At 51.5% G+C, this 25,372-nt stretch overlaps 2 protein-coding genes across 2 annotated transcripts; both read left to right on the forward strand.

The window, feature by feature from the left end:
- Window positions 1–4,923: 4,923 nt before the first annotated feature.
- TRD5 lies at window positions 4,924–12,737 on the forward strand (the record flags this gene model as incomplete). Its single annotated transcript, XM_002184837.2, has 3 exons — window positions 5,059–5,295; window positions 10,935–11,150; window positions 12,429–12,737. Coding segments are annotated over 3 exons (762 nt in total), but the record flags the coding sequence as incomplete, so codon positions are not given.
- Window positions 12,738–18,702: 5,965 nt separating this feature from the next.
- Window positions 18,703–20,460, forward strand: PHATRDRAFT_50093 (predicted protein). The gene has a single exon (XM_002184838.1). The coding sequence runs from the start codon at window positions 18,955–18,957 to the stop codon at window positions 20,392–20,394; it is 1,440 nt and encodes a 479-aa protein (XP_002184874.1). The 5' UTR covers window positions 18,703–18,954; the 3' UTR covers window positions 20,395–20,460.
- The last annotated feature ends 4,912 nt before the right edge of the window (window positions 20,461–25,372 follow it).

Here is a 25,372-nt window from a genome sequence, read left to right on the forward strand (position 1 = left end):
GCGAGAATAGCAGCGCCCAGTAAGTACGGCTGATCCTCCACGGCGAGCAACGTCACGTTCAGCACATCAGGTTTGTCGGCTACACCCTCAACAAAAACTGTGATATCCTCCTGAAAGGATGACAAGGCAGTCACACCGTTGACTGTATCGTTCACGGTAACGTTGACCCTCAAAACAATATCCCCTTGCTGTATACTGGAGTAATTGCCCGGAGCAATGATCGTCCAATCGATGACATCCGCTGGGGTCAGAATAAAGTCACCGTTAAGTTCGGGTAGAATCACCCGATTGCCCGCTCCAAAAATTTGGGTACCAGGAGGGACGCCGTCGTAGATTACGAGAGTGAAGTTTTCGGATCCATCCACGTCAGTCAACGTGACCTCGACAGGAATATCAATTGGAGTGTCTTCAAATCCAATAGCGTTACCTCTGATGAGCGGCGTATCTGGAATTGGTTGGATAGTAATATTCAATGTCGTTGCAGCAAACGTCGACTCGTTCTTGGCGAATGCGTTGGTGAGGCCAAAAGAGTTGGGTGCGAGATCGACTCCGTTGGCCTGTTCCGTGGAAATGGCTTCTACCTGAAGAGTGACGATACCGGCAAAGTCTTCACGCGGGAAGAACTTGATTCCGGTTGTATCCGACGAAGTCAGAAATGTATTCAGATCGTTGAACCTCATTCCTGCATCACCAGTCGTAGCTTCAATCAAAAATTGGTCACCGGCGGCGTTCGGTGTGACACGGATGGAGCTAGACGCGCCGGTACCTCTGCCGATGACTCCAAACGGGCCGTTCCCATCGGACGGTACATAAATTCGTACGGACAGAGTTTCTGATCCATCCGTATCCGCACTCCGAAAGGCATTGATCAGTATCGGCACGCCACCCACCACGTCTTCGTTGACGGGAGCCGAATTGACCACGGTCACGTTGGGAGTGTCGGCATTGGCATCGATTCCGATAGTGAACGGCAGGGTCGTATCAAGTAGATTGGCTAGCCCCAAGTTGACGTCTACGGTTGTGACCGTGACGCTGATGACCGGATTATCGTCCGAATGAGCCTCGGTGTTGACCGAGAAGAGAGCCAGAGCGTCTCGAATCAATGCTTCTTCCGCTAGCCTCTGCATCTGTGTGAGCGTCGCGAGCATGGCCATGTTCGCGGTTAGCAGATCGCTCCGAATAATAGCCCGGTCCGCCGAATAGGAAATGGTCACCCCGTTTCCCAGACTCACGGGGCCAGCGGCGGTAGGGACGGCGGTGCCGTTGAACAAGGCGCTGAGGGTCATTGGGAAGTCCAACTGGATCACGGAAATGGTCTCGGTCGCGGGGTTGTTGGGAGGATTGGGCAAACCGTTGTCAACAACGCTCAAAGTATCTTCCAGGGCCAATCCAAAGAGAACGGGATTGATGTCTTCGATGGCTGGTAAATTTTGCGTGAAAAGGACCGCATCCGCCACGGGTTGCACGTTAACGAGGACTGGTTGCTCCATCCCGGCCACTTGATTGTCTCCGGTAGCGGTCAAGTCGACAATAACACCGCGGACGCTAATATTGAATGTTCCACTGAAATTGGGCGGTCCGCGAACGCCCAGATTAGTAAATTCACTCTGAGTGAATCGAATGTAGTCGACACTCGTATTGGCGTCCGTGATCCTCACGCCGACGCTTTGATTGGCCCCGTTGAAGAATGTGACGCCCATCAATACGGACGGGTCGTCCCGAATCTCCAGAAAGGGCAATTCGGAACCATCGGGATCGGGTGAGAGTGCCACGACGGAAATACCGGATATCCGAAAGATGGTGTCTTCCATGCCGGTCGCCGTCCCGGTAATATTGAGTACCGGTTGCGAGATGACCGGGTTGACGGGGATGAGGAACGACGCCGTGCCGGCAGCGATGGGTGAGGAAATCTCCGAGCCTCGTACTCCCGGACCCATGTCGTTGGGTTCCGTGGTGTTTGTTTCCACCGAAAAGACGGTAACGGCGACCGAAATGTCTTCGCCATTGTCGGATCCCGGACGCACTTGCAGCGCTTGCAGTGCCGCCGCGAGGGCGGCTTCCGTGCCTTGGACGACCGCGGTCGTCGTTGCTCCCGACGTGGTCAATCCGACCGTGAATCCGGTACCGTTGCCAAAGTTCAAGTCCGGGGGCATTCCCGCACCCACCGTCGACGCGACGATCTGCACGCGTGTGATGGATTCGGACCCGTCCGTATCGCGGGACGTAAAGCTGACGGGGTAAGTGACAAAGGGAGAGCCCTCATCGACAAAGGGCTTCGTCGCTGTCCCCACAGTGACCTCGGGCTCATCCGCGGCGGCTTGTACCACAACCTCAAAGGTCAGACTGAACGGATTGGACGTATTGGACTGTCCGTTGGTGTCGAAGGCCGACCCCGCCAAGGTCAATACAAAATTCTCGTCGTCGTCGTTCGCCAACGTGACCAGTAAGGATTCCAACACGGTCTGGACGTTCGTCCCGTTGGCAGCGGCAATCGTCGCCACACCCGTGGCCAGATTCACTGTCGTTGCGACACCCGGAAGACTCGTGTTGAACCGCAAGTTCGTCGCGTCGGTAGGAAACCCGGAAATCGTCATGGCGACCGTTTGGGATCCATCGGCGTCGGCGCCCATGGAAAAGTTGAGGGATTGGCCAATGGGCACGACCAAGGCGGGATCTCCGACGGAGGCGTTGTTGTTTTCCTGGACGATCAGGTTGGGACTCACCAGGAAGGGCAGGTCCGACAACGGCCGGATGGTGACGCTCACGTAGGCTGTGGCGACTTCAATCTTGGTGTCCAAGTCGTTGGCGGTGCCGTCCGGGAGACTGTCGTTCGGCGCCAAGTCGGCGGCGGTGGCGTTCACTTCCGTGGACACTGCGTCGACGCGGATTCCCGACATGCCGGGAAAGACTCCGGACAGCTGCGGGCGTGGAGTGAACCGGATGTTGCCGGCAATCAAAAAGCTGTCCAGCACCAGTTCGCGAGCCGACGGGGTTTCCGTTTCGAGGCCCGTCGTGTTCACCGTGTACACGCCGTTCCCCAAATCCGTAAACACCACGGTGCCAATAGTGGCCAGGGGATTACGGGACAAGGTGCCGATAGGACCGTTGCCGTCGTTGGGAACCGTCAACACTATCGACAGTACTTCGGAATTGTCGTTGTCCACACTGCGACCGGGATTGATCGACACGGGAATGTTCACTTCGTCTTCGTTCATATCGATCGGCAGCGTCCCGATACTGGGCGGGTCGGCTCTCGCCAACACCGTCACGGGGAACAGTACACTCTCGGCACTATTGCTGTTGGCCGGCGACGACGTTACCGTCACGTTCAACACGATCTCCACGTCCGAGTTCGCCGGCGCCGTAAAGTTCAACGCGTTCAACCGACTCAACACGGTGCTTTCGTCCGGACCCGTGATCTCGATGGCACCGCCCGCAGGATTCAGTGGAGAAAAGGATACCAAACTGCCTCCACTATTCGTGTACACCACGGTCGCACCGAACGGAATGTTTCCGATACGAATCGAGGCGATCGGGTCCGTCCGCGGACTGATCTTGGTTATCACCAGGTCCCGACCGATTTCGTTCGCAATATCTTCAATCACCACGGACGAACCAGAAATTGTAAAAGGATACGGGAACAACGATGGAGCTTCCGAAGGCGTACTGGAAGGCCTTGCCGACGGCAAAGTCGAAGGTTGAGACGACGGTGAGCCGGATGGCGCACCCGACGGTCTCAACGAAGGTGCACTCGAAGGATTCATTGACGGCGTGGCTGACGGTGCGCTCGACGGCGCTCCAGAGGGCGACGCACTGGGACTACCCGAAGGAGATGCGGACGGTTGACCGGAAGGCAGGCGGGAAGGCACCAGCGAGGGGACACTGGAGGGATCTCGTGATGGAGAAACCGAGGGCAGTCGCGATGGCACATCCGTTGGACTGGCCGATGGAAGTCTGGACGGACTCTCCGATGGTGACAATGACGGCATGGAGGACGCCAGGGGCGACAAGATCACACCGATGTATCGGATTGTGGACGCAGTCTTGGTATCCGCGTCACCACCCGTTCCGTCGGCGGAACTGTTGTTTGGCGCCAGGTCCGAGTTAGTAGCGTTCTCGGTGGAAACGACTTCGACCTCTATACCGGCACTTCCTAGAAACATTCCCACCAGGCCGATTCGCGGTTGAAACTGCAGCAAGGTGGAATTCAAAAACAGATCCAGCGCGATTTCGCGGAGTTCGGGCGTGCCGAGGGTCGAGTTCACCGTGTATACGCCGGAACTGACCTCGGTAAAGGTTACGCCTGGAACAGTTCCCAGCGGGACCAGTTCACCAATGAGGTTGCCGCTGTCCATTGGTACCCGTAATATCACCGATAGAACTTCGGTGCCGTCCTGGTCGACACTACGACCGGGATTCACTCCGATCAAGCCAGGAGCGTTCTCTCGAAGGTTCAGCGGACTCACCACCGTGACTGTTACGTTGTCAGCGACCGCGAGGACCTCCACAGGAAAGGGAAAGGTTTGGTTGGAATTCGCATTCATGGGAGTAGTACGTACAGTGATATCCAGGATAAAGTCGGTGTCGGATTGCGGTGGGCCAGTGAGAATAATGCTGTTCAAAACCGCTCGTATCTGGGCCTCGTTGGCACCAGGTACGTCGAACGTGCCTCCTGCTGGATTCACAAACGTAACGGTTTGGTTGTTGCCTACAAGATCGGTGTACAACAGTATTGTCCCGGGCGGAATGCTGGAGATGACAATGTCGGCGATCTGGTCCGGTCGACCCGTGTCGATCAGTGAGACAGTGATGTCGGGACCGATAAGCTTTGGAACATCCTCAACGATAGTTGTAGACCCCGTGATGTTGACGTTGAAGTCGAATACTGACGGAGCTTGCGAGGGCATGAGACTAGGCTGAGCTGAAGGTACACTACTCGGGACGGCTGAGGGGCTTGTAGAGGGTACAGAAGTAGGCATTCGTGATGGATCCGTAGACGGTACTGACGAAGGAGACATAGAAGGACTGCTGCTTGGTACCGAAGAGGGATTCTGGGAAGGGTTCTCCGACGGAGAAGAGGACGGTTGCACTGACGGAACAGTCGAAGGCAATGCGCTAGGACTGTTTGATGGCAGCAAGCTCGGCTGCGCCGACGGGACAGCCGTTGGGTTTCCGCTGGGTGTGGAAGAGGGAATGCTACTCGGCCTGGCACTCGGCAACTCGGACGGGACTGCTGAGGGATCTCTTGAGGGTAGTAAGGATGGACTCGCAGAGGGAATGGCAGAAGGAGCTGAAGTTGGTTCGAGAGACGGCTGCGCCGATGGCTGCTGGGAGGGTTGACCGGAAGGCAGGCGGGAAGGCACCAGCGAGGGGACACTGGAGGGATCTCGTGATGGAGAAACCGAGGGCAGTCGCGATGGCACATCCGTTGGACTGGCTGATGGTAGTCTGGACGGGCTTTCCGATGGTGACAATGACGGCATGGAGGACGCCAGGGGCGACAAGATCACACCGATGTATCGGATTGTGGACGCAGTCTTGGTATCCGCGTCACCACCCGTTCCGTCGGCGGAACTGTTGTTTGGCGCCAGGTCCGAGTTAGTAGCGTTCTCGGTGGAAACGACTTCGACCTCAATACCGGCACTTCCTAGAAACATTCCCACCAGGCCGATTCGCGGTTGAAACTGCAGCAAGGTGGAATTCAAAAACAGATCCAGCGCGATTTCGCGGAGTTCGGGCGTGCCGAGGGTCGAGTTCACCGTGTATACGCCGGAACTGACCTCGGTAAAGGTTACGCCTGGAACAGTTCCCAGCGGGACCAGTTCACCAATGAGGTTGCCGCTGTCCATTGGTACCCGTAATATCACCGATAGAACTTCGGTGCCGTCCTGGTCGACACTACGACCGGGATTCACTCCGATCAAGCCAGGAGCGTTCTCTCGAAGGTTCAGCGGACTCACCACCGTCACTGTTACGTTGTCAGCGACCGCGAGGACCTCCACAGGAAAGGGAAAGGTTTGGTTGGAATTCGCATTCATGGGAGTAGTACGTACAGTGATATCCAGGATAAAGTCGGTGTCGGATTGCGGTGGGCCAGTGAGAATAATGCTGTTCAAAACCGCTCGTATCTGGGCCTCGTTCGCACCAGGTACGTCGAACGTGCCTCCTGCTGGATTCACAAACGTCGCTGTTTGGGTGTTACCTGCGGGATCTATGTACGTTAGCATTGTCCCGGGCGGAATGCTGGAGATGACAATGTCGGCGATCTGGTCCGGTCGACCCGTGTCGATCAGTGAGACAGTGATGTCGGGACCGATAAGCTCTGGAACATCCTCAACGATAGTTGTAGACCCCGTGATGTTGACGTTGAAGTCGAATACTGACGGAGTTTGCGAAGGCAAAAGACTAGGAATATTTGATGGATGACTGGTGGGCATTCTAGACGGAGAAGAGGACGGTTGCACTGACGGAACAGTCGAAGGCAATGCGCTAGGACTGTTTGATGGCAGCAAGCTCGGCTGCGCCGACGGGATAGCCGTTGGGTTTCCGCTGGGTGTGGAAGAGGGAATGCTACTCGGCCTGGCACTCGGTAACTCGGACGGGACTACTGAGGGATCTCGTGAGGGTAGTAAGGATGGACTCGCAGAGGGAATGGCAGAAGGAGCTGAAGTTGGTTCGAGAGACGGCTGCGCCGATGGCTGCTGGGAGGGTTGACCGGAAGGCAGGCGGGAAGGCACCAGCGAGGGGACACTGGAGGGATCTCGTGATGGAGAAACCGAGGGCAGTCGCGATGGCACATCCGTTGGACTGGCTGATGGTAGTCTGGACGGGCTTTCCGATGGTGACAATGACGGCATGGAGGACGCCAGGGGCGACAAGATCACCCCGATGTATCGGATTGTGGACGCAGTCTTGGTATCCGCGTCACCACCCGTTCCGTCGGCGGAACTGTTGTTTGGCGCCAGGTCCGAGTTAGTAGCGTTCTCGGTGGAAACGACTTCGACCTCAATACCGGCACTTCCTAGAAACATTCCCACCAGGCCGATTCGCGGTTGAAACTGCAGCAAGGTGGAATTCAAAAACAGATCCAGCGCGATTTCGCGGAGTTCGGGCGTGCCGAGGGTCGAGTTCACCGTGTATACGCCGGAACTGACCTCGGTAAAGGTTACGCCTGGAACAGTTCCCAGCGGGACCAGTTCACCAATGAGGTTGCCGCTGTCCATTGGTACCCGTAATATCACCGATAGAACTTCGGTGCCGTCCTGGTCGACACTACGACCGGGATTCACTCCGATTAAGCCAGGAGCGTTCTCTCGAAGGTTCAGCGGACTCACCACCGTGACTGTTACGTTGTCAGCGACCGCGAGGACCTCCACAGGAAAGGGAAAGGTTTGGTTGGAATTCGCATTCATGGGAGTAGTACGTACAGTGATATCCAGGATAAAGTCGGTGTCGGATTGCGGTGGGCCAGTGAGAATAATGCTGTTCAAAACCGCTCGTATCTGGGCCTCGTTCGCACCAGGTACGTCGAACGTGCCTCCTGCTGGATTCACAAACGTCGCTGTTTGGGTGTTACCTGCGGGATCTATGTACGTTAGCATTGTCCCGGGCGGAATGCTGGAGATGACAATGTCGGCGATCTGGTCCGGTCGACCCGTGTCGATCAGTGAGACAGTGATGTCGGGACCGATAAGCTTTGGAACATCCTCAACGATAGTTGTAGACCCCGTGATGTTGACGTTGAAGTCGAATACTGACGGAGCTTGCGAGGGCATGAGACTAGGCTGAGCTGAAGGTACACTACTCGGGACGGCTGAGGGGCTTGTAGAGGGTACAGAAGTAGGCATTCGTGATGGATCCGTAGACGGTACTGACGAAGGAGACATAGAAGGACTGCTGCTTGGTACCGAAGAGGGATTCTGGGAAGGGTTCTCCGACGGAGAAGAGGACGGTTGCACTGACGGAACAGTCGAAGGCAATGCGCTAGGACTGTTTGATGGCAGCAAGCTCGGCTGCGCCGACGGGATAGCCGTTGGGTTTCCGCTGGGTGTGGAAGAGGGAATGCTACTCGGCCTGGCACTCGGCAACTCGGACGGGACTGCTGAGGGATCTCTTGAGGGTAGTAAGGATGGACTCGCAGAGGGAATGGCAGAAGGAGCTGAAGTTGGTTCGAGAGACGGCTGCGCCGATGGCTGCTGGGAGGGTTGACCGGAAGGCAGGCGGGAAGGCACCAGCGAGGGGACACTGGAGGGATCTCGTGATGGAGAAACCGAGGGCAGTCGCGATGGCACATCCGTTGGACTGGCTGATGGTAGTCTGGACGGGCTTTCCGATGGTGACAATGACGGCATGGAGGACGCCAGGGGCGACAAGATCACACCGATGTATCGGATTGTGGACGCAGTCTTGGTATCCGCGTCACCACCCGTTCCGTCGGCGGAACTGTTGTTTGGCGCCAGGTCCGAGTTAGTAGCGTTCTCGGTGGAAACGACTTCGACCTCAATACCGGCACTTCCTAGAAACATTCCCACCAGGCCGATTCGCGGTTGAAACTGCAGCAAGGTGGAATTCAAAAACAGATCCAGCGCGATTTCGCGGAGTTCGGGCGTGCCGAGGGTCGAGTTCACCGTGTATACGCCGGAACTGACCTCGGTAAAGGTTACGCCTGGAACAGTTCCCAGCGGGACCAGTTCACCAATGAGGTTGCCGCTGTCCATTGGTACCCGTAATATCACCGATAGAACTTCGGTGCCGTCCTGGTCGACACTACGACCGGGATTCACTCCGATTAAGCCAGGAGCGTTCTCTCGAAGGTTCAGCGGACTCACACCGTGACTGTTACGTTGTCAGCGACCGCGAGGACCTCCACAGGAAAGGGAAAGGTTTGGTTGGAATTCGCATTCATGGGAGTAGTACGTACAGTGATATCCAGGATAAAGTCGGTGTCGGATTGCGGTGGGCCAGTGAGAATAATGCTGTTCAAAACCGCTCGTATCTGGGCCTCGTTCGCACCAGGTACGTCGAACGTGCCTCCTGCTGGATTCACAAACGTCGCTGTTTGGGTGTTACCTGCGGGATCTATGTACGTTAGCATTGTCCCGGGCGGAATGCTGGAGATGACAATGTCGGCGATCTGGTCCGGTCGACCCGTGTCGATCAGTGAGACAGTGATGTCGGGACCGATAAGCTTTGGAACATCCTCAACGATAGTTGTAGACCCCGTGATGTTGACGTTGAAGTCGAATACTGACGGAGCTTGCGAGGGCATGAGACTAGGCTGAGCTGAAGGTACACTACTCGGGACGGCTGAGGGGCTTGTAGAGGGTACAGAAGTAGGCATTCGTGATGGATCCGTAGACGGTACTGACGAAGGAGACATAGAAGGACTGCTGCTTGGTACCGAAGAGGGATTCTGGGAAGGGTTCTCCGACGGAGAAGAGGACGGTTGCACTGACGGAACAGTCGAAGGCAATGCGCTAGGACTGTTTGATGGCAGCAAGCTCGGCTGCGCCGACGGGATAGCCGTTGGGTTTCCGCTGGGTGTGGAAGAGGGAATGCTACTCGGCCTGGCACTCGGCAACTCGGACGGGACTGCTGAGGGATCTCTTGAGGGTAGTAAGGATGGACTCGCAGAGGGAATGGCAGAAGGAGCTGAAGTTGGTTCGAGAGACGGCTGCGCCGATGGCTGCTGGGAGGGTTGACCGGAAGGCAGGCGGGAAGGCACCAGCGAGGGGACACTGGAGGGATCTCGTGATGGAGAAACCGAGGGCAGTCGCGATGGCACATCCGTTGGACTGGCTGATGGTAGTCTGGACGGGCTTTCCGATGGTGACAATGACGGCATGGAGGACGCCAGGGGCGACAAGATCACCCCGATGTATCGGATTGTGGACGCAGTCTTGGTATCCGCGTCACCACCCGTTCCGTCGGCGGAACTGTTGTTTGGCGCCAGGTCCGAGTTAGTAGCGTTCTCGGTGGAAACGACTTCGACCTCAATACCGGCACTTCCTAGAAACATTCCCACCAGGCCGATTCGCGGTTGAAACTGCAGCAAGGTGGAATTCAAAAACAGATCCAGCGCGATTTCGCGGAGTTCGGGCGTGCCGAGGGTCGAGTTCACCGTGTATACGCCGGAACTGACCTCGGTAAAGGTTACGCCTGGAACAGTTCCCAGCGGGACCAGTTCACCAATGAGGTTGCCGCTGTCCATTGGTACCCGTAATATCACCGATAGAACTTCGGTGCCGTCCTGGTCGACACTACGACCGGGATTCACTCCGATCAAGCCAGGAGCGTTCTCTCGAAGGTTCAGCGGACTCACCACCGTGACTGTTACGTTGTCAGCGACCGCGAGGACCTCCACAGGAAAGGGAAAGGTTTGGTTGGAATTCGCATTCATGGGAGTAGTACGTACAGTGATATCCAGGATAAAGTCGGTGTCGGATTGCGGTGGGCCAGTGAGAATAATGCTGTTCAAAACCGCTCGTATCTGGGCCTCGTTCGCACCAGGTACGTCGAACGTGCCTCCTGCTGGATTCACAAACGTCGCTGTTTGGGTGTTACCTGCGGGATCTATGTACGTTAGCATTGTCCCGGGCGGAATGCTGGAGATGACAATGTCGGCGATCTGGTCCGGTCGACCCGTGTCGATCAGTGAGACAGTGATGTCGGGACCGATAAGCTCTGGAACATCCTCAACGATAGTTGTAGACCCCGTGATGTTGACGTTGAAGTCGAATACTGACGGAGCTTGCGAGGGCATGAGACTAGGCTGAGCTGAAGGTACACTACTCGGGACGGCTGAGGGGCTTGTAGAGGGTACAGAAGTAGGCATTCGTGATGGATCCGTAGACGGTACTGACGAAGGAGACATAGAAGGACTGCTGCTTGGTACCGAAGAGGGATTCTGGGAAGGGTTCTCCGACGGAGAAGAGGACGGTTGCACTGACGGAACAGTCGAAGGCAATGCGCTAGGACTGTTTGATGGCAGCAAGCTCGGCTGCGCCGACGGGACAGCCGTTGGGTTTCCGCTGGGTGTGGAAGAGGGAATGCTACTCGGCCTGGCACTCGGCAACTCGGACGGGACTGCTGAGGGATCTCGTGAGGGTAGTAAGGATGGACTCGCAGAGGGAATGGCAGAAGGAGCTGAAGTTGGTTCGAGAGACGGCTGCGCCGATGGCTGCTGGGAGGGTTGACCGGAAGGCAGGCGGGAAGGCACCAGCGAGGGGACACTGGAGGGATCTCGTGATGGAGAAACCGAGGGCAGTCGCGATGGCACATCCGTTGGACTGGCTGATGGTAGTCTGGACGGGCTTTCCGATGGTGACAATGACGGCATGGAGGACGCCAGGGGCGACAAGATCACCCCGATGTATCGGATTGTGGACGCAGTCTTGGTATCCGCGTCACCACCCGTTCCGTCGGCGGAACTGTTGTTTGGCGCCAGGTCCGAGTTAGTAGCGTTCTCGGTGGAAACGACTTCGACCTCAATACCGGCACTTCCTAGAAACATTCCCACCAGGCCGATTCGCGGTTGAAACTGCAGCAAGGTGGAATTCAAAAACAGATCCAGCGCGATTTCGCGGAGTTCGGGCGTGCCGAGGGTCGAGTTCACCGTGTATACGCCGGAACTGACCTCGGTAAAGGTTACGCCTGGAACAGTTCCCAGCGGGACCAGTTCACCAATGAGGTTGCCGCTGTCCATTGGTACCCGTAATATCACCGATAGAACTTCGGTGCCGTCCTGGTCGACACTACGACCGGGATTCACTCCGATTAAGCCAGGAGCGTTCTCTCGAAGGTTCAGCGGACTCACCACCGTGACTGTTACGTTGTCAGCGACCGCGAGGACCTCCACAGGAAAGGGAAAGGTTTGGTTGGAATTCGCATTCATGGGAGTAGTACGTACAGTGATATCCAGGATAAAGTCGGTGTCGGATTGCGGTGGGCCAGTGAGAATAATGCTGTTCAAAACCGCTCGTATCTGGGCCTCGTTCGCACCAGGTACGTCGAACGTGCCTCCTGCTGGATTCACAAACGTCGCTGTTTGGGTGTTACCTGCGGGATCTATGTACGTTAGCATTGTCCCGGGCGGAATGCTGGAGATGACAATGTCGGCGATCTGGTCCGGTCGACCCGTGTCGATCAGTGAGACAGTGATGTCGGGACCGATAAGCTTTGGAACATCCTCAACGATAGTTGTAGACCCCGTGATGTTGACGTTGAAGTCGAATACTGACGGAGCTTGCGAGGGCATGAGACTAGGCTGAGCTGAAGGTACACTACTCGGGACGGCTGAGGGGCTTGTAGAGGGTACAGAAGTAGGCATTCGTGATGGATCCGTAGACGGTACTGACGAAGGAGACATAGAAGGACTGCTGCTTGGTACCGAAGAGGGATTCTGGGAAGGGTTCTCCGACGGAGAAGAGGACGGTTGCACTGACGGAACAGTCGAAGGCAATGCGCTAGGACTGTTTGATGGCAGCAAGCTCGGCTGCGCCGACGGGACAGCCGTTGGGTTTCCGCTGGGTGTGGAAGAGGGAATGCTACTCGGCCTGGCACTCGGCAACTCGGACGGGACTGCTGAGGGATCTCGTGAGGGCAATAACGTTGGCAGTGCTGAAGGCAAGAGACTAGGAAGCGAGGAAGGAAGTAGACTCGGTTCCTCGGAAGGTTTCCAGGTAGGATCGGTTGATGGGTTTTTTGAAGGCGAGATCGACGGCAACCTTGTGGGGTAAGTCGACGGTTCTTTGGAAGGGAAACCCGAAGGAGTCGTACTTGGATTCATGGAGGGAGATTCGGAATTTAATGGGGCAATGATGACATCAATAAATGTAAAGGAGGACTCTGTTTTTGCGTCTGGATCAGTTGGCGACGGCCCGGCTAGATCGGTCCCAACATTGCTTGCGTTCTCTGTTGATATCAATTGAATCTGAATGCCATCTGGACCGAGAAATGTGCCTATGAGAGCTGGACGGGCCGAAAATTCGACTCCAAAACTCAAAAACACGTCCAGTGCAGCCTCACGGAGTTCTGGTGTATCTCCTGTAGCGTTAACAAGGTACATGCCATTTCCCAAAGACGTAAAGACAACATTTGGCACATTAACATTGGCAGCAGGGGAGATGCTTCCAATTGGCCCGACGCCATCGCTTCCGATTGTTATGACCAATGACAAAGTCTCAGTGTTGTCACTATCACGACTGCGATTCGGAAATATCATGAGACGCTGTGATCCATTTTCGTCAATGAAAAGATTGTTGGCCGTGACAGTGGGCTCGTCAGCAACAGCAAGAACGACCACAGGAAAATCGAACACCTCAATAGTGTTTTCGTTGGTAGCTGGAACAGTCGTGACAGTAATTGCCAAAGTGAAGTCAGAATCCGAGTCAGGTGGTGGTTGAACAGATAGAGTACTCAAACGCTGTCGTATTTCTGCTTCGTCACCCTCAATAATAACTGTTGCCCCAAAGGGACCGACTAGGGTTATCTCTAGATTTCCCATGTTCATTATTGTCACGTTCGAGTTTGCGGGGAAGCCAGTAATGCTAATGGACGAAAGCGTGTCCGGGCGTTGAGGGAATAGATTAATGAGCTGGATATTCTGGCCGATGTTTGTGGCAGCGTCTTCATTTACAGTCGAGTTGCCTGACAGCTCGAACGCAAAGTCTCCTCCGGATGGCATACTCGACGGATTGCCAGTTGATGGGAAGCCGGTAGGAAGAGTGCTCGGTGAGTCGGACAAAGTGGTCGAAGGACGAATTGACGGAACAAGAGAAGGTCCTACACTTGGCAAGCTTGATGGGCTGCTCGACGGTGACAAGCTCGGCTTCAAAGATGGCATCGTGGAAGGCGACAGTGACGGGACCACAGAAGGTACGTCAGTCGGAAAACTCGAGCTCCTGACCGATGGATCACTGGTGGGAGCAATAGCCGATGGAAAGCTGGGAGCACCAGATCTGATGGCTATCAAAACGACATTGATAAATCCGAAGGCTGACTCCACTTTTGTATTCATATCTCCTCCGGTGCCATCTAGAATGCTATCGTTGGGGGCAAGTCCTTCTCCAAATCTATCCGCCCGTTCCGTCGCGACAACTTCAACAACTATTCCATTCGTACCGATAAATTCACCGCTCAAGCCAGGCACAGGTGTGAATTTGATACCGTTGGAAAGAAAGGTTTTAAGTGCGAACTCGCTCAAGGCGGAATCTAGATTGGTAGAGATGACCGAGTATAGGCCATTGCCCAAGTTTGCAAAGACAATGCCCGGTGGGGAGATGTTTAAATCATTAGTCAGCTCTCCAATAGGTAGTCCTGTCCTGTTGTCGATTGGAACACGAATGGAAACGGAAAGAATCTCTGACCCATCGTGATCTCTGCTTCGACTGACGTCAATGCTCAAATTGTCGTCTTCGCTCTCAGCCAAAGTGACATTCCCAGCAGAGACACTGGGGAGGTCAGCAACTGCCTGCAGGATCACAGGAAAATTGAACGAATTCTCTGTGTCGGCATCTATCCCATTGCTAGAAACCAAAGTGACATTCAGATCGAAGTCAACATCCGAATCGGCCGGAGGTGAGAACAGGAAGGAGTTGATTCGATCTCGTAATCTAGCTTCGTCGCTGTCAGTGAGAGTCAAGTAGGAACCTCCATTCGGGCCGACAAGCCAAATTTGCATGTTACCGGCATCGTCCACATAGGAAACATTCGAATTGGCTGGGAATCCTCGGAAAGTTATTGACTTAAGCTGAGCAGGGTCATTGGGATCAATCTTGACTATCGAGATTCCGCGGCCAATGTTCTTGGCAATATCTTCCACGACCGTGGCGTTCCCGTTTAGTTGGAATGGGAACTCAGCTGGAGGAAGCGAAGAAGGGTTTCCCGTGGGAACAGTGGATGGGTACGAGGTAGGCCTTGTGGAACCCTGACCGGCTGGATTTCGGGTAGGGATGACAGAAGGATAGGCAGTACGTTGGTGTGAGGGAGGGTCTTCTTGGTCGATTGACGGACTGGCGGAAGGTGTGCAGCGATCGGCGATGAATTTCAGGTATCCTTTCACACGTGGAGAATCCGAGTTGCCGTAGATACCATGATTACCATAGCCAAACGCGTTGTTGTGATAGTAGCCGTTGAAGCCATCCAGGGTAGATTCGGATTTACCCTTTTTGGAGCCCAGACGTCTTGGATTTTTCTTATTGGAAAGAGGAGTCTTATGACTATCAGAGAATGAAGAAGACGAATCACTAAATCCTTTCCCCTTTCCTCCTTTGCCGCTTTTATGCGTAACAGGAGACGAGGTCAGATCCTCGGTTGGAAAGTTTGTTGCAGGACTGAGGGTCGGATTACTGGAGGGAATTCCGGGACATTCAATCTGCAAAAAAAGGAACTAGTGTATGAGGCTCTGTTCTGTACTTGCTTAGTGTGCCCTTCTATGCATTTAAAAACAACTCAAAAATCTTGAAGATCAACTCTTCCTTACCTCGATATGATCCCACCAATGACCCCCGCCCCCCTTTCCCTTTCCTTTTCCAGTAACAAAACCAGGAGAAGTTTCGTAGTAATATTCAGCCCAGTGGTCATCGTCATGCCAATGCCAGTGTCCAGGCTGATAGCCGGGTCCAAAGTACGGGGGGCCGTCAAAGTACCCAGAACCAGACTTTCCTGGAGGATCTCCTTTCTTAGAGCCATTGCCTTTTCCCTGAGAAGGCGGAGGGTAAGGATTATACCATGGTGGCGGGCCGAATAAATTTGGCGGCCCCTGTATTGGCGGTGGAGGCTCGGAGACATCGGGTTCATCAGCGCTATCATCGACGGATTTTGCTTTCCCCGCCTTAACGCTAGTTCTGGTCGGGCTAGTACTCTTGTTGCTTGTTGTTTGTCCTTCCTTGGTGGGACTCTCAATGGGTGAGCTTCCAGCAGGCATGGAGCTCTTGCTAGTTCCTGCTTTGACACCCTTCGCACTGCTGCCCTTGGGAGCGTTTCCTTTGGAGCTGTTAGAAAGGGCATCACCGGGCGATGCTGTCTTTTTCGATGATCCTTTCGAGGAAGAAGATAGATCGTCTTCCGCAGCGGCGCTATCGTCTTGCGAGCCAGATAGACGTGATGTTAAGACCTGGGACGACTCCCTGCTACGGTTAGCGTCTACCACTAGACGCATGAGGAAGGCACTTATCACGAGTAGCATGATCACAACAAATCCTTGAAAGACACTGAAACGGCGTTTCTGTTTTCCGGGGTTGGGATATGAAAGAGGCTCCTCACCGTCGGCAGGATACTCTCCCGCAGCGAGGTCGCACTCCGTTGCCGCATACGAAACGGGTTCTGGCGAGCCGGATTCTTCTGCGACTGGCGTCATGGTACTGCTGATTGAACCTCTCCTATAGGTGTACAACCCGCTCACCAAAGGTGATACGCCAACTAACAAGAGAAAGATCAATTGCACACCTCAGAGGAAGTTGCTCTCCCGGTGACTTATTTTGTCGTCCTGAAAATACGTATGCTATGTTTTGTTTGCCTTTAATGCTCACAGTCAAAACAAATAATGAAAGCGAAATCTAGAATAAAGGAGTATGAGAACGCGACCAATCGTTGGATATGTCGTGGGGAGATTTCTCTCTTTCATCGCCACTATCGCCGGTGAATAGGCCCGATCACGCCCTTCCGTACGTGGAGTACCTAAAAGCGTGTGTACAATGGGTACTATTCAGGAAAAGCTGGATTTGGCTTTCTCCACCTTATCGACGAAACACGCCGGGCGATATTGAACAAAACTAATTACTTATAAATAACTCACGTTCAAACAGCTGAAGATGTCCAAAAATAACGGCTTACTGTTCCCAAGACTCTTGACGGCTTTGGACAAACGGTAGGCCCAAACCCCTAAAAAAAATATAGCTTAATATAGATCAACGATTTTTTATTGTCACGGATTAACCAGGGTCAGATTTTGCTTAAGAAATTCAAATAGGATTCGGCGATTTTATCTAGGTGATTTTTACCCACTATTGCTCGCCTCAGGTATTTTGAAAATACAGAACACGCCCGTCGAGCTTCGATCTTACCAGGGTCTCTGCTCTCTAGCTAGAGAGGGGCATTATTGGCTGTGAAAAAGTTATCGCTCGAAGTGCGAGTGCCTCTAATCGCGTCGACACTCTACTGGCCTCCATGACATTCCAAAGGCAAAACCTCTTTGAGGGTTTTCTGGAATTTCAGCGGACTTGGGAGTGACATTCACGATCAAGGAGACTTGCTGATGCAGAAATCGTGTAATCCTCCCATTCCGAAAAAAATAGAATATAATCCAGATAGCTCTTTCCCAAGTTTACAGTTACAATTCTTTCTGTTAGTGTGCGCAGTAAACTAGAGTTGAGGGCCTAAAAAAGTCCATTATGTGCAGATGTTTATCACAGTCCTTGATATGAAACGACGGGCTTCTGCTATTACTGTCTTCAAGGTGATTCTTGAAGGGTTGCTTTGACCTGAGGCTTCACCAAATTGGTTCCAACAGTCTCTCACAAGCTACCTCAGATACTTCATAGCTGTACACTTGCTAACACTGACTAGTCTTGGCAAAATAAGGAGGATAACGGAGTGCAATACAACCAAGGGTAAGTTTGCCTCATCCGGTATTGGCAGGGTGCTGGACTTTCTTGTTCACAAGGACATGCTTGGCACCTTGAAAGGATTGGATTGAGATGCTATGTGAAACATTTCTTCACACTAAACAGAATTTGTGGATATACTCAAGATAAGTTTGCATCCCGTGAGATCCATGATTTGGGCACCCTGAGACGACGTGCACGAATGTCGCAAAGAGGGGTGTAGTGGAGACTGCCGGAGGGTAAGAAAAATAATTCGTCAACAGACCCTGTTAGTCAAGTAACACAAATCTCGATAAAAGCACTTTTCGGAAAAACTCAATATCGGTTTGTGGTAATAATGCTGATGCTGTTAAACTTGTAGTTTGAAACGATCTATACGGTCAGGTTGTTTCAAGCTTGTGCAGTTTGACCACAGTGATCGACTCATGATTATTTTTGCCGGAAGGCCGCTCCTCAACACATGGTGTTTTTACATCTTGTGTTAATTGCATCAAATTTTTGGAAATTTGGTCCGAGTTTACGTTAAGTGTAAATCGATAGGTTTTCACTATTGAGTCAACGGAATGGGGGAGTCACTGGATGGTAAAAAGTGTGAGCGCAGAAGTAATTCAAACGTAAAAATACTTCTAGTGGATAGAAACAAACCTCTTCCTCATTTACTAGAATGGCTTATAAAACCCGTTAAATACAACTTCTTTCGTTGCAACTTTTTAATTCTTGACCAGCCAGATCTCTAGGTAGTGGTGTCGTCATGATGCCTCAAAATAATACATATCTCAACGTCCTCGTCTAGAAATATTCTTGCTTTCTTAAGGCTCTATCCGAGATAGTTTCGCACATCCATGGATGTGTTTCTGACTTAGTCTTGCTTCAACCTTCAGAAAGAAGACGCTCAATTGATTTAAATGGGTACAAATAGACAAAAAAGAAACAGGAATAGCGAGAAGAACCAGAGAGATCGAAATTTGGATTTTGTAACCATCAGAGTACACTGACGATAGGTCAACAGGACTCGAAATATTTAATTCGACAATAGTCTCTTCGTGGCCTCCAGCAGAGACTACTCTGACTTTGTCTCGTTGTTTTTATAAAGCCTGGAATTAGATGACGACAGTGCAGGATTCATTTTCTCCGGCGCCCCCACCTTCCTGGAAGTGCAGTTCACGCTACTGGGACCTTTTTGAGATGCCAGCAGAGAGTGAATGGAAACGAAAGCGAAAAGCTCAACCTTTGGTGGGCCATTCTAAGAATTGGAAAACAACACAACTCCTAGCGTAGATCACAGCTGTCTCTGGCCACTGTTGCCTGCCAGAAATATTTTGGGCCCACTTAGGACGGTTGGCGCAAACAAATGACAGCGTCGAAGAATCCAGACCATGGCCAGTCTCCGAACCTCCCCGATCACCAACCAGCCGATGCTGACCCCCGTCCTCCTTCCGACGCACCTCCGGATCGATCGACTCTTCCGAAACCTACGATATCGCTGGTAGAAGCTTCTCCGAGGGACGTGCTGTTAGGACGTGGGCGAGGAAATGGGGGTAATAGCGGGAACCAAATGTTTCAGGCTCTGATAATTGAGAATCTCGCTCGCTACCACAGCGCCGCAAACCGCCCCGAAAAGACCCAAATCATCAAGGAAATCCTGGTAGCAATCAGCAAGGCCGGTGGTCGCTTTCTGAAGCCGGACAAAGTTCGCGGTGGCCTTGTTAAAATCTCTGACGCTGAAGCACGGACTAAAGTAGGACAAGCGATCCGCTACCGTACTGTGAATCAAAAGGAAGTCCCCGGGAGAAGCACAGCCAGCGTTCCATCGACATCCGAACAGAGGCGAGAGTACTTACTCGAGTTTGGCCATTCTGACGGCGACATTGTAGATCGAAAGGGGTCGGGGCTTGGACTCCGCAGCCGTGGACGACAAGAGAACGTATTGGCACAGTTCCCCAGCAGGCGCTTCCATCAACAACATCTTCCGAACCCACTTACACATCATTTACACCCATTCGGTAGAAACATCGCAGATTTCGACTCGTTCCGTGATCCCGATGGACAAACGCTCCCCCCACAAGCACTCAATCTAGCAGAGCGGAGTGTGGATGTTGTTGGGGATATCGAGCCTCGGCCGCTACCTCCTTCTCCAGAGTTCCTTCACCAACTTGGAGCTCTTCCAACAACTCAACGGTCAAGATACATATTTGATATTGACTCCTCCTCGGAACCGACTCCAAGGGCGTCGTCACACCACATTCAAGAAGGTTCCTCATTTGTACGAGAAACAATATCCAATGTGGACATTCTTTCGGTCCCTAGACAGTTCTGCTCTCCATTTGAAAGGCTCAATCCAACTTCACAATCTCATCTCCCCCATTCGCTACCGTCAGCGAATATCCTGTCGTTTCCTGATTCCTCCATGGGTATGGCCCTCAGGTCTACCTTCGGGCAACCCTCAGCGCAGTCGCAATATCAACGCTTTGCATCTTTGCAACCAGCTGCCTTAGATACCTCGAATACGAGATTTAATCAAGCTGAGAGCCTCTCACCATCTCGGCAACAACTCTTGATGATCCAGCAACATCAAGAAGAGAGACTTTGGAACTCGCAGGAATTTGCAGATCCGTCAAACATCTATCGTGCATCTATGCATCCGAACTCTGGTAGAATACCTGACGTGGACACAACCGTCCCGCAAGATTTGTCCCGCTTTTATCGACCCAGCCTCCCAAACATGCAGTCCGAGGCTGGCCCCGAAACCGACTACCACTCTTTGTTTACAGAATTCGACAGGAAGAATTGAAGCCGTCCATTGTGAGTTCTGGCAATTATGCTGATTCTAAACACAGTAGCAACTGTTGTTTGTGGCAACCAGATTGGGTAGAGTCAAAAATCTAGTGCGTCGGGCTTGAATTTATGAGAAGGGGGAAGTGTGCGTCCGCAAAACCATGCGACTTTTGAGAGTGATACGTTAGATACGGTTCAGAAGAGATCAAGCCCAGACGACGATGAAACACTCCTGACGGAGACAAGCTGGTTCATCAAAGCACATACTTCTTTGATACACAGGGCCAAAAATGTTGTATTAAGTGGTTCTCTGCCTGTCTAAGTGGATCAGTCATCAGACTCTGCTTGTTGATACATACAAGGATCCGGAAGGTCATATCCGAGACGGATAAATTGTGCCCATAACTCCCATTCTATAGAAAAGCCTGTATTGCAAGACGCACTGCAATTACTAACAGTAAGACAAGGAATAAAGTGTCAATTTCAGAGACCCACGTCAAACTCTCATCATACTGAAGAACACGAGTTTGCACATGGCAGGGTCAACAAGGGCTCCTTCGGCTCTTGAATTGACCTTCCCTTGTCCAAAGCCCAAAAGGCAAAGTCGCAATTCTTACTACAATGCAACAGCATCCCTACCATTCTGTTAGTACACCAAAATGAATATAGTAAGATTGGCTTTACGGAGAAGAAATCGGGATCTCGCCCTAGTTGTCAAAGTTAGTCCGTCTGTATATGCAAATATATTCACTTCATTTCGCGATGCCACAATTTTTGATATAGGACGGCTTAAACATGCAGAATGCGTCACATCAGAAGCTGTACTTGTATTCATACTATCTGTTCTTTGTTTGAAAGTCTAGCCAGCAAGTTACAGTGCTCAATCTCTTTGAGATACTCTACACAAAACTGCGTGATCAACTACTCCTCAAATGTTCCCATGCGACAATCAAGCATGTTGTTATTCATGAAGGACGACTCCGAGATTTGAAGGAAACATCACACATAACCAATTCAACTTGTTCACTTTGGCAAAGACCCACAAAAGATAGCTATCCTAAGATCAATTGGTACAGCAATTAGCCAACAGGACAAACTGGAAAGCACGCAGATCTATTTCTGGAAGCTTTGACAGTGAGTTGTTTTTTTCGAAAACTGAAAAGGACAAGATTTGCGGATAGTGGTCAGGGAGTGTCAGTTTGGATCCCAACATAAGGGACAAGAATGGACTTTGTCGATGTACACCACATGAATTCCTCTGTAGGATGCTGCTGTGTTATTGACTGGCATCAGGCAAAGTCGTTTGAAGGTAACTGCGGTTGGTGAGCCTTGAGAATGTCTATCCTGCCTTTCCAAACTCGAAATCATGTCCCATAGGCCAATCCACTACGTAGCAACCTAAATTAGGATTAGAGAGAACTTGTCTTCAACACTATTTTCAGCACCCTTTTGGACGCTGGGAAAATGCGGCAGCATTGAGTGTTTGGAAGAATATTCCTTGCGTTGGAGAAAAACAAGAAATGGGATCGCGAGGAGTTCACGCACCTACATTTAAGGACTGTGCAGTTAAAACAAACATGGACTCTAAAAGCAAGTTACTTATGTTACTCTCAGCAGCGGCTCGGAGCGCAAAACCTATTACGTACAGTTCCAGTTATAATTCCATATACATATCTATCGAGGCATTTACATGTTAGTATTCCTCCTTCCAGACGAAAAGACGGATCGATATGAATGTATGAATTTTATTTAGAACAAGGTCAATGTAAGTACTCAGTCGAAAGGTTTAAAGAATCTCTATGCCTTTGTAATATGCTGTAATTTTGGATCGACAGCGAGCAGGATCGGTCGAAAAATAAAACGGCTTACTGTTATTATATATAGGGCGTCCTGATGGACAACATTTGGTCCTCCCATGAAGAGCCTTACAGACCAGCATAAATATAGCAGCCAACAAGCTTTGTGGAACACCCTCCTTGAAAAATGGTTCACCTCACAACCAAGTGCTTGAAAAGGATGCTCTTTTAGCTGGTAGCCCCAAGCACGAGACTTCCTATTGTTGCTATGGTCTACACGGTCTTTGGGATAAATATTTGATGTGCCGTAGGCAATCTCGACTCGGGATATGCGTCCGGAATAGAATATATTCGGCTTTGTCTCGCTCTCCTAGTGGCTAATAGCGGAAAAACGAAAAATTCATGTTTCTGTAGGAAGACGACTGATATTTCTTAATTCTGTCCATTCCTAGTGACTGTAGAAAACTGCAACGGTAACGGGCTAAAACGTGTCTGTGGGACCAAAGGATTGTAGATACGATAAAAAAAGACGTAAAACTAGAAAACTGCAACGATAACCGACTAGAATCGCACTAGAATAGCACAAGATCACTAGTGTAGTTACGAAACAGAGCAAAACACAAATTATACCATTATCTGCCTGAGCAGACCAGTCTTAGTCTAACGTACATATGACAGACGCTTGACGTGGGGTTTTTCTAGTCCCCTCACATTGGAACTATGACACACATAGGACGATGTGTCCCCTCAAAACCACAACGGGAAAAATAGAGGCACACACACACGACGCTGCACGCAATATGACAAATGCAATGCAATTCGTCCCGACCAGAATGACGGTCGAGAACGGGAAAGTCGGCAAACCCTTCAATAAACCAATGTCACCACAAAATTTGCCGTATGAGTTCTTGACGTTTCGGAGCAGGCTAGACCTTTGTAAGAACATCAGCCAAATTCGTATCCGTAGGTTCATACGCAATCTTGATAACTTTCGCGGCAACACATTCACGAACAAAGTGATATGCAATGGCATTACTCTTCTTCAACATTGACTCCGGAGCTGTAGTATTATAAACCACAGACATATTGTCGCACAAAACTCTAGCAGCACCGTCGATAGGAATACCCATCATACGTAGCTTGTATTGTAGACCTTGAATCATCTCAGTAGCGGTCTTAAGTGCAACAAATTCGCTTCCAAAAGTAGAGGTCTCGACTGAATTCTGGCGCTTAGAAAACCACATAGTCGGAGCGCGATTCACATAAATCAAAACACATGTACGAGAACGACGAGTAACACGGTCTCCCGCATGGTCAGCGTCAACAAGCGTTGTAATTTCAACAGCCTTACCGCGAGGTTGCGGTGCATTTGCCATATTGCGTGCAGCGTCGTGTGTGTGTGCCTTGATGTTAAGGAACCGATTCCTCCAAATGCACCGTAAAAGTCCGTCCAGTCCACATTTTCCTTAAATTGGTTGTTGATCACAGCAAATGTATCATCGAAAACCAAGCGTGACCGATTGTGAGATTTCAGATAAGCAAAGACATTGAAAACAGCAGTTAAATGTCCCTCGCGCGGCATCGCAAGAAACGAGGACAACATAGACACTTCGCACATGATGTCGATTCGACCAAGTTCAACTGCCCATCGCAATACTCCAATCAGTGACTGAAAATAATTAGCGCGATCAGGATCGAGAATAGAAGAAACATCTAACTCGGGGCGATAACTGGTCGACATCGGAGACGAAGCACGATTGCTTAACGCCCTTCCGATTTCAAGTAGGTCTTGTTCAACATTTTTCACGGCTTGTTTAACGTAATCCGTAGAACTCATTGACCATCGCTCTTTTGTCGGATTATCCGGCAACGAGAATGGCGCAATATTAGCTCCTAGATAATGATCAGGGGGCTTGATTGAATCCGGCTTCAACTTAAAATGCTTTCCAATAGAATCTAGGATACTTTTCGGATCTGAACTGATACAAAGAAAGTCGTCAGTATAAATCAACACATATTCATAATGTTCCGTACCGTCGGCCTTTTGAGCTGGACGAAGCCACACATCTGGATCAGCCAGGCACGAAATGAAGTTGAGTTCCTGCATCGTCGAGGCCAGATGAGCGCGCCAAGCAGCACCACTGGACTTTAAACCATACAAAGCTCGAACGATGATCGCATACTGATTCTCGCAGGACGGTCCGAACTCAGGACCACAGATGGTGTAAACCTTTTCACGGACAGGTGCGTTCAAATACGCATTTTGGGCATCAGCACCAAGGATGTCCAGGTCGTTGAGAGCAGCAACAAGAAAGGCAAGACGGACACTATCGCGTGAGACGACACTGGCATAGGTGATTGAGCTCGGAGGATCCGTTACATGTCCCCCGGCGACGAGTCGGGCTTTGCGAGTGAAGTCCATTTTCACATCGAAAATCATGTGACAGGGAATACGAGTGTGACCGACAGGCTCAGTGACTCCAGGATCAAGGATCTTGAAGGCCGGCATGACATTTTTCATTTCCTTTTTGATTGCGTCGGCCCATAACGAAGTGTTAGTGTCCCTGTCAATTTCGAGAGCTTCGCGAACGGTTTTGGGAATATGTATACCAAACTTGTGCGTTCTCTTTTGATAACGAGTTTTCACAGCAGAGACAATGGTATCTCGCTTACGAAGAGTGTGGGGAACCCACCACGCAAAGGCAGGCTCGTGGACCAACTTGTTTGCAACGGCATACTCAGCGACTTCGACAGGGTTAGATTCCTTCAGGTCTTTAAGCGGCAACCAAGAGACGGATCCATCTTTCCACTGTACGGACAGTTTCCATCCCTTGGTGGTACGTCGCATATGCTGGTTGCCATTACGATCGGTGACATAAAGGTCGTCGGGAGCAACGGCCGAGCCGTCTTCCGGTGATCAACAATCTCATCTAAAATAAGATGGCGACGTCCTTCACTGTCAACCTGAGAATAGATGTGCTCGGCAATAACGTTAGCGGCAAACTCTTTGACAATTCCATCATTAAACTGTACCTCAAGGACACGAGAGTCGAGGATAGGATTCGCGTTCGAACGGCCAACCGGGTTGCCGTCGCGGTCCTTTTTACGAGCAATAACTTTGCCGGTCAAAAGCGAGTCCCCTACAGGGAGTAATACTTCAGCATTGATATACTGATCGAATGCATCATGGTCATAGTC

The sequence above is a fragment of the Phaeodactylum tricornutum genome, chromosome 26 (assembly GCF_000150955.2).
Source record: "Phaeodactylum tricornutum CCAP 1055/1 chromosome 26, whole genome shotgun sequence".
Lineage (NCBI taxonomy): Eukaryota > Bacillariophyta > Bacillariophyceae > Surirellales > Neidiaceae > Phaeodactylum > Phaeodactylum tricornutum.

Coding starts and splice junctions, on each gene's coding strand:
- PHATRDRAFT_50093 (XM_002184838.1), top strand. CDS start 18,955: ATGACAGCGTCGAAGAATCCAGACCATGGCCAGTCTCCGAACCTCCCC.